The following is a 9,653-nucleotide window of genomic DNA, read 5'->3' on the forward strand; positions in this document are numbered from 1 at the left end:
TATCGGAAAAAAAAAATTTAGAAATATTGTGGTAAATATTTTTTCTCGGGTAAGTTATGAAAAAGCTTTTGGTATGCCAAAATTATACCGAAAAAATTAGGTTAATTTTACTGATGTTGTATTTGGTTGATGAAAAAATATTGATGAAATTTTGTAGCAAAATGATTAAATTATACTTCTCTGTGGTATTTATTTACATCTGCATATAGCACTCGAATGCATTATGGTCTTAATTCGTTTGAATCACAATCAGAGTACGTGGGCGAAAAAAAAAATACCATAAGCTACTGAGGATTCTTTTTTTTCGGTGCTCAGTGTAAATATGAAATGACTAGAGAATTATTTTGCAGGGAATAAATTAGGATACCCTATACCATACATAGACAAAAAATATTCCCCATCCCACTTCCCCATCATTCTAAACAAAAGCTTGATACCAAACATCCCCTAATGATTTAAGGTTTTGAGTAAAGGTGTAAATGGTGTAGACTAGGCTAAACTTTGGCTTACATAAACCAGACCTGTGTAAAAAAACATTGGGTCTGACCTTACCTGTTAAACTGTGTAGGCTCCAAATTACAAATTTGGTCTAACTTATATTTAAAAAATAATAATTTTGGCCTAAGCTTGTTTAAGCCTTTTAAACATTCAACAATTAAAAGAATAACTAAAATAATATTACTTCATTATTCAAAATTATTAAAATAATAATTTTATTTATTTTATTTACAATAAATAATATAATATAGACGGACTTGTAGCCTTATAGGAACGACACGTACAAAAAAATCTATGGCCAGCTTTCTAAATAGGTTTTTTTAAAAGTCTAAATCTGTTCTATTTTACTATTTGTAATAGGTCAAGTATGACTTAATATAGGCTAGGCCGTAGGCCCCTGTAGACCGACCTAGCCCATTTGCACCCCTAGTTTTGGGACACTTTAAATAACAAGACCAATTTTGTAAGATTTAACTATCAATATAGAAACCCTACTCTACTCATCTTCAAATCGATTGCAAGGCTTTCAAAAGTCCCAATTCTATCTATTACGGGGAAACATAGCCTTAAATATTTTACACATTTTCAATGTGAAGATTATCTGAAACCGGTTAACATATTTCTACAAATTTAGCTTAAGAGACCCTCTTTTCCTAAACTTTGATATTTGTAGCTGTAGCTTGCCTTTGACCAGCAACATCCACACGAACATTATAAACACTGGTTAACTAAGCAAAGCCAAACTGAAACCATTATTTTACAAAGTAAGGGCAATCATAAGAGACTTCCATTAAATATGTAGAATTAAAATTTGTTACCCTTTCATCCATGATCCATCATGCATATCCAGTCATTCCAACTGTGGAGCTCACCCGATTAGCCTTCTGAGAAACTGGAGTAGTGGTTGCCTTTGTGAAGTACATGTAGTAGTACACGTTAAGAATCATGGTTGCAACAGCGAAAACTGCTCCAGTAACGAAGACACCTTTCCTCAAGGTTTCACAGGAGAAATTCTGAGCATAAATCATTCCCCGGTATTTGGTGTGATAGGCATTCTTTGTTGCACCTGCTATCAAGCATGCTTCTGCGACCAGAAAAGTGACCCTGCGAATGCAAAAAATGTAACAACTGAAACTCAAATGATTCACTGTGAAGAGCATAAATGATCTTATACATCCTCGGCAGTAATTTGGAAGTCGACAAGTTCAGGAAGCTTAACTTGAATTAAAAAAAATTACTGTGGAATAAAATAATATTTCCTAGCTAGTTAACCTATAATCAAATCTATAGCCAAAAGGGGTGAGGGATATGTGTTGAATATAGAAGTTGTTACAATATTTGAATTGCTGTTGTATAAGATAGAATCTTTGTATTTGATTTGATTTAAGTTGCTGTTACAATTAGATAGCTGTTACAATCCGGAAAGCTGTTACCATTTGATTTGAAAATGTTGTTAGTAGTTCCATAGTTTTAGGATGCTATAATTGTATAAATATATCTCCAAAATGGTGAAGAAATAAAATAAGAAAGAACAAATATTTCAGTACCTTTGTTTATGCCTATTTGAGTATTACAGTGTTGGAGTTTTAACATGGTATCAGCATTGTTCTGATCCTGGGACATATTTTTACACCCATTTTTTATCCCACTCATATCCCACCCGTACTTGGCCTCTGTCAATTTTTTACCTTCTTTCTCTTTACCCAAAACCGTACCCAACCCTTTCTTTATTTCTCCTCTCCATTTCTGTCACTCAAAACCCGTACCCGTACCCATTTTTTTTTATTTTTCCAATTCCATCCTTTCTTCCCAAATGGAGAACACTAACAATGACGTCGACCAGCAACCGAACCACGACCAGCCTTCTACCCCTGCACATACTCCTTCCAACATTGTCATCCACCAAGACAATACTTCCTTTCCTATCACGGTGGTCCTCGATGACACCAACTATCCCCTATGGTCGCAGTTAATGGAGATGCGCATAGCCGCTCGGAGCAAATCTGGTTTCTTGACCGGTGACACCCCTAAACCACCCATCGCAGATCCCACCTATGGCACCTGGATCACTGAGAATCAGAGGGTGAAAAGCTGGCTAATCGAATCCATGTCTCCTTCGTTGATGCAACGATTTCTTCGTCTGGAGTCCGCTCATGAAATTTGGGATGCTGCCCTTCGAACCTTTTATGATGGTTCGGATGAAACGTGCTTGTTTGATCTGAACCAGAGGTCCTTCAACACCAAGCAAAATGGTCGGACCTTATCCCTCTACTACAATGAACTGCTTTCAATTTTTCAGGAGATCGACCATCGCATGACTGCTCAGGAAGGCTCTGTCGAAGGTGTTCTCCATCTGCATTCGTCTATGGCACGGCTTCGTGTTCACATCTTCCTCAGCGGCTTGGATGCTGAGTTTGAATCGGTCCGTGGAGAAATCCTTAGAAAAGATCCAAAGTTGGATCTTGAACGCACCTATGCTTTTGTTAGGCGTGAGGCTCAACAACGCATCATCATGGGTCGTCCCTCTCCACTCGCGAATTCCTCTGCTTTGGTCACACATGCACCGCGTAACCCCTCTGGCTCCTCATCCTACAGACCTCGAAAGGATTCTTCCAAGCCCAGCTCCCTTCATTGCTCTCATTGTGGTGACTCGGGTCACACAAAACTCAGGTGCTATGAACTCATTGGCTACCCGGATTGGTGGGACTTCAACAAACGTCCCCGTCGAAAGGTCCTCAACCGCACCTTGGCAACCACCTCAGACGGTGACTCTTCTTCCCCTTCTACTGCTAATACGGTTTATGAAGGAATTCTAGGTAAGTCCTCTGCCTTCTCTACACTTTCTCAGAATTACACTTGGATAATTGATACCGGTGCATCAGATCACATGGTTCGTGATCCCTCCTCACTTATCTCTGTCTTTCCCTCTGAAAAAACACACGTCTCTACTGCCAATGGTGGCACCTCCATTATTACTGGTCAAGGTTCTGTAAATTTATCCCCTCTATTAATCCTTGAACATGTTCTCGTTGTACCTACTCTTGAATATAACTTGCTTTCGGTTAGTAAATTAACCACTGCCTTGAACTGTTGTGTGACTTTCTGGCCTGATTATTGCCTTTTCCAGGGAAACCACTCCAAGGAGATTCTTGGTTATGGTGTTAGGCAAGGGAAGCTTTACTTCTTGGATGTATCTCCTAATAATGGTGTCTCGCACGCGCATGCTGCCAACACCTCTTCCAAAGACAAAGATCTGCAAGCACTTTGGTTGTGGCACAAACGCCTTGGACATCCTTCCTTCAGTTATCTTAAGCAATTGTTTCCAAAGTTATTTTCCAGTTTTTTGGTTTCTGAGTTTAAATGCTCTGTTTGTGAATTGGCCAAGAGCCATAGAATCCCTTTTTCCCCAAGTTTGAATAAAAGTTCTATCCCTTTCCAAGTTGTGCACTCAGATGTTTGGGGTCCTGCTAAAATACCTTCATTTTCTAAATCTTACTATTATGTTTCCTTTATAGATGAATGTACACGTATGGTTTGGATCACTTTACTTAAACAAAAAACTGAAGTTTTTTCTGCTTTCCAACACTTTCATGCTATGGTCCAAAACCAGTTTTCATCCTCTATCCATATTTTACAATCCGACAACGGAACTGAATATGTTAATGGTGTTTTCACTGATTTTCTATTATCCAAGGGCATTAAACACCAAACCTCATGTCCCTATACCCCCCAACAAAACGGTTTGGCTGAACGGAAAAATCGTCACTTGTTAGAGGTTGTTCGTGCCTCTCTATTTCAAATGAATGTTCCTACTCGTTATTGGGGCGAAGCCCTCACTTCTGCTGCCTACTTAATAAACAGAACACCTTCTAGTGTCCTTAATTTTAAAACCCCTCTCCAAACACTTGCATCTTTTTTTCCTATCCCTCACATGACTAATGTTGAACCTCGTATTTTTGGTTGTGTTACTTATATTCATGTTCCCAAGACTTTGCGAAACAAGCTTGATCCTTGTGCCCGTAAATGTATCTTTGTTGGCTACTCTACCACTCAGAAAGGGTATAGATGTTTTGACCCGGTATCCCACAAGATGTATGTCACACTGGAGGCCTCCTTTCATGAATTGGAGCCTTTTTATTCAGGGGGAGTCCCTGTTTCTTCTTCTCAGGGGGAGACTTCTACACCTTTACTTGGAAAAGAAGACATATGGCTGTCCACACAAGTTGTACCTTTGACTCAGTCCAACTCAAATACAGATGCAGTCCTTGAACCCGAGCAACATAATGCAATCTTAGATTCTGAACAAGAAAATGCAGCTGTCCAAGCCGAACAAGAAGCATCCTCTACAAATGATACACCTTGCCTAACTCATATACCCGAGATCTCTCCTGTGGACTTCCCTGAAAGGCAACCAGAATCCAATGTTGAGGTACACACTAATCCTTCCACTTCTAATGTATCTCCTCTTAACTCTACTTCACCTTCAGTACCACACATACAAATAAGAAGGTCCCTTAGATCCACCAAGGGAATACCAAAACATCTTTATGAAGCTGACCCAAAGGTGAAAACAAAGTATCCAATTAGTAACTACATTTCCACACAAAGGTTAGTCGAACCATGTATGCTAGCTGTTAATCAATTATCTAGTGTGTGTATTCCGAATAGTGTGCAGGAAGCCTTGGATGATCCTAAGTGGAAAGAAGCCATAAATACAGAAATGACAGCACTTCAGAATAACTCTACCTGGGAACTAGCTTTGCTGCCTAAAGGAAAAAAAACGGTTGGCTGTAAATGGATATTTAATGTGAAGCTGAAGGCTGATGGGAGCATAGACAGATACAAAGCTAGACTAGTGGCAAAGGGGTATACTCAAAATATGGTGTGGACTACCAAGAAACTTTTGCTCCGGTAGCCAAACTAAACACAATTCGAATCCTGATCTCCTTGGCAGCAAATAGAGATTGGCCCTTGAAGCAGTTCGATGTAAAAAATGCTTTTTTGAATGGAGACTTGGAGGAGGAGGTGTATATGGATATCCCACCAGGAGTAATACTCTCATCTTCAAACGAAAATAAAGTTTGCAAGTTAAGAAAGGCATTATATGGACTTAAGCAATCGCCAAGAGCATGGTTTGGAAGATTGTCACTCGCAATGAAGAAGTTTGGCTATACCCAAGGTAATGCAGATCATACACTATTCTTCAAAAAGAATAAAGGAAAAATAACTATCCTTATAGTGTATGTTGATGATATGGTACTCACCGGCGATGATGAAGCAGAAATGAAATCTCTTGAACAAAAGTTAGCCAATGAATTTGAAATGAAGAAATTGGGACAACTGAAATACTTTCTGGGAATTGAAGTTGCTAGATCACAACTAGGGATTGTATTGTCTCAAAGAAAGTACATCTTGGATCTCCTGGCAGAAACAGGAATGTTAGCTTGTAAACCTGCAGACACACCCATGGAGATGAACCACAAGCTTGGCATATATCCAAATCAAACGGAAGCTGACCTCGGTTTGTATCAAAGATTGGTAGGCCGATTAATTTATCTCTCCCACACAAGACCAGACATTGCATATGCTGTCAGTGTAGTGAGTAGATTCATGCATTCACCTAGTGAAGAACACTTGCAAGCAGTATTCCGTATTCTGAGATATCTAAAAGGGTCTCCTGGTAAAGGCATTCTATTTGCCAAACATGAAAAAGGAATCATAGAAGGGTATACAGATTCAAATTGGGCTGGTGATAAGACAACTAGGCAATCCACCTCTGGTTATTTTACATTCGTAGAAGGAAACCTTGTTACTTGGAGAAGCAAGAAACAGAAAGTAGTGGCTCGATCCAGTGCTGAAGCTGAATTCAGAGGTATGGCCTATGGCATATGTGAACTATTATGGATCAAAACTATGCTAAGTGAGTTAGGATTCAAAAACAACCGACCCATGAGCTTGTACTGTGACAACAAAGCTGCCATAGAAATTGCACACAATCCCGTACAGCATGACAGAACAAAGCATGTAGAGGTAGATAGACATTTCATCAAGGAAAAATTGGATCAACAAATAATCTGCACTCCGTATATCAAATCCGAAAATCAGATAGCAGACTTGTTGACCAAAGCTGTATCCGGAAAAAGTTTGAAGGAAGTAACTAACAAGTTGGGCATGATAGATATACATGCACCAACGTGAGGGGGAGTGTTGAATATAGAAGTTGTTACAATATTTGAATTGCTGTTGTATAAGATAGAATCTTTTTATTTGATTTGATTTAAGTTGCTGTTACAATTAGATAGCTGTTACAATCCGGAAAGCTGTTACCATTTGATTTGAAAATGTTGTTAGTAGTTCCATAGTTTTAGGATGCTATAATTGTATAAATATATCTCCAAAATGGTGAAGAAATAAAATAAGAAAGAACAAATATTTCAGTACCTTTGTTTATGCCTATTTGAGTATTACAGTGTTGGAGTTTTAACAATATGTATAATTATAAATCCAACTATTAAACCATTAAAGAGATGAGGCAAATAATGAATTCTCCAATAATTATTTTCAGAGAGAAACAGAGGATTAGATATTTTAAGAACATATCATTCTTACACCAATAATTTAGCTTGTTAAATATCAGTGATCAGCTGAAACTGAAAGTGTCAAGTATTTTCAAAAAAAAAAAAGTGTCATGTAAGAATTCAGAGTTCTCACCAAGAAGAAATAAAATATATAATGGACCATGCTCGATTCCCCCCAGGTGTTAAAGGCCTCCCAAAGCACATGCACTTTGTTACTCCCATAAGCAGTGATTCACTTGAAAGAAGAAACAGGAAAGCACCCACTCCATAACCAGTTGCAACATCTGAGTTGTAGATACAATATGTTTCATTTGTTCCTTCATTTTTGTACATGATTCCCTGTCAAGCAAGAGCATAGAAAAGGGGGGCATGTCAATGCAAATTGACAGTAAAATATGGCACACTGCATATTTAAAACAACATTGACTGCAAAATATTAATTCTGAATCAAGGTGATTGCAGAATCAAGGAGGAAAAGAATGAATACTACATAGAATTAACTCTCCCATCCCCAGGAAATTCTAGAGTCCTGGCTCTTTCCCATGGAAGGGGAAGTGACAACAAAGGGCCTACTTACACAGCAGGAGGGCGACAAAATAATGCGGGAAGTGTTTGAAAGTGAGTTGTTTCCCAGGATCAGTTGCACTGACTAAGGAGATTATGATGAGGTCATTACCCAAATTAAACAGTTTAACAAAATCCTTTGAATATGTATTGTCCTGCTACACTAGTTATTATCATTTTTATGTGCAAAACCATTGTTTCCACCTTCTTAGGGGAACAAAATAAGGAGGAGAAGAAAATGAGAACAAAGACAGGGGGAAATGCAAATGAGGATGTAGAAAACAATTTTCTCCTCTTTCGTTTGAATGTCATAAATAAGGAAAACGAACATGAAAAGGAAATTTCACAATCACAGGTTCAATGTTCACCAGTAACAGATTTTTGTTACAATGGGAAATCAAGTAGACAAGAACAACGCTGAAAATTCCCCCCTGCTGCCTCTGCCTCCCGTAGGAGTCCGGGCCATGTCTGCCATGTCTCAGTCCCAGTGTGGCTGATCGTCCTCTCGACCAGCTACTAATCATTGCCTTGATAAGCTATTGCCTCACCAACTAGCTAATCAGAAGCGAGCTGTGAAATTTAGAATGCTATCGCTATGACATGTGATGTAATGTCCGAGAAATTTCTGTCAGATATTCTCCTCAATTTCATTTCTCCCACACCTCCCTATGTTTCCAAAACAAGTTAATGCAACTCTGACATCTAATTCTTATTCCTCCCAAAACCATTCCACTTTCAACCCTTCCAAACAAGGAGCAGAAGATCCCATACCAAACAAGTAAATGTTGGTATCTTCGAGGTTTTAGCAGCACTAGCCTCTCATAATCATCAACAACAACAAATTTCGATGAAAACAAATGCAAAAAGACAAGTACCATTTCAAGAACAATGTTTACAAAACTTAACAAGCCTAGTATTTAGCTTCTCTACAACGTGTAAAATACCATTTCAATACAAAAATTATACCGAGTGAAGGCCACATTAATTAATGGTTTTTTATATATTATATCTCTAACGCCAAGTATTTAGCTTCATGCCTATTGTCCAACAAATGGATCACATAGAAGGCAAACCCAAAATTTAGACACGGAATCTAACATAGATCTATGTCAATTGTGCCATTTTATTCGCATACAAATAATCACATATGAGGAGAAAGAAAAATAAAAGGGCACTAGAAAACCTTATATATGCAAATTAAATTACAGGGAGAGAGAGAGAGAGAGAGAGAGAGAGAGAGAGAGAGAGAGAGAAACAGTGGCTTACGACGCTTCTTCTTCTCTCAGCGGCTATGGCGAAACCAAATGCGACCAAGCATAAAGCCACCACCAAAAGGTGAACAAGAGTGGAGCCTCTTCCTTCGGCCATCTCTTGCTGTGAGAGCTTTTTGTGTCTCTATGAGAAATGGGTTTGTGTTGTTGAGTTGAGCTATACAGCAGAGTGAGTGAGTGAGTGACAGCGAGTAGGTGCAGGACAAAATAGTATGAACAAAACAAAGGGACTACTTTTTTTGATTCGCCGTTTAATAATGTAAGAAGAAGAAAGACCATTCTTTGTTTCAACTTTCGATAAAGCTGTTGGGGAGAGATAGGGGAATCTTGGACCCACGCGTGACGATGGAACGTGTATCATACGCTCGGTTCAAAGGTTAGAAACTTAGAATGATTGTCGTTTAGAGTGTGAGATAGGGGAACGCCCCTGCTTGTCACACGCTCTGTAGTGTTACTACTTACGAGGCTACAATACTATTTTTATAAATATTATATTCTATTACCATTTATTATTAAAAAAATTATAATTCTTTTTTTAGTAAATTAATTCTTTGAATAATAGTCCTAATTTTCTAAAAAAAAATACTTTAATCATGTATTTCATCGTTTTTAAAGAATAATATATATTATTTTTAACCTCTTTTAAAAATATTTACATTAATTATACACATTTTTTTACAATCTTAAATTTTTTAATTCATTTTTTAGATTAAACTTAAATTATATCTACATAATTATTTTA

General features: G+C 38.0%; 1 protein-coding gene across 2 annotated transcripts; it reads right to left on the bottom strand.

Annotated features, from left to right (window-relative positions):
* Positions 1–931: 931 nt before the first annotated feature.
* LOC133317268 (uncharacterized) lies at positions 932–9,133 on the bottom strand. Of its 2 annotated transcripts, XM_061519124.1 has the most exons (4): positions 8,907–9,133; positions 7,210–7,415; positions 1,317–1,602; positions 932–1,226 (listed from the first exon to the last, which is right to left on the bottom strand). In XM_061519124.1, the coding sequence occupies exons 1-3, from the start codon at positions 9,006–9,008 to the stop codon at positions 1,335–1,337; spliced, it is 576 nt and encodes a 191-aa protein (XP_061375108.1). In that variant the 5' UTR covers positions 9,009–9,133; the 3' UTR covers positions 932–1,226; positions 1,317–1,334. The 2 variants fall into 2 exon arrangements, with proteins under 2 accessions (XP_061375108.1, XP_061375107.1); XM_061519123.1 differs by having other exon boundaries at positions 937–1,602.
* Positions 9,134–9,653: the final 520 nt, after the last annotated feature.

This window comes from Gastrolobium bilobum, unplaced genomic scaffold (assembly GCF_033153095.1).
Source record: "Gastrolobium bilobum isolate Gb01-03AN ecotype WA unplaced genomic scaffold, APGP_CSIRO_Gbil_v1 utg1269, whole genome shotgun sequence".
Classification (NCBI taxonomy): Eukaryota; Viridiplantae; Streptophyta; class Magnoliopsida; order Fabales; family Fabaceae; genus Gastrolobium; species Gastrolobium bilobum.

Coding starts and splice junctions, on each gene's coding strand:
- LOC133317268 (XM_061519124.1), bottom strand. CDS start 9,008: ATGGCCGAAGGAAGAGGCTCCACTCTTGTTCACCTTTTGGTGGTGGCT. Junction 7,416..8,906: donor CTGAGAGAAGAAGAAGCGTC/GTAAGCCACTGT, acceptor CTTGCTTGACAG/GGAATCATGTACAAAAATGA. Junction 1,603..7,209: donor ATATATTTTATTTCTTCTTG/GTGAGAACTCTG, acceptor TTGCATTCGCAG/GGTCACTTTTCTGGTCGCAG.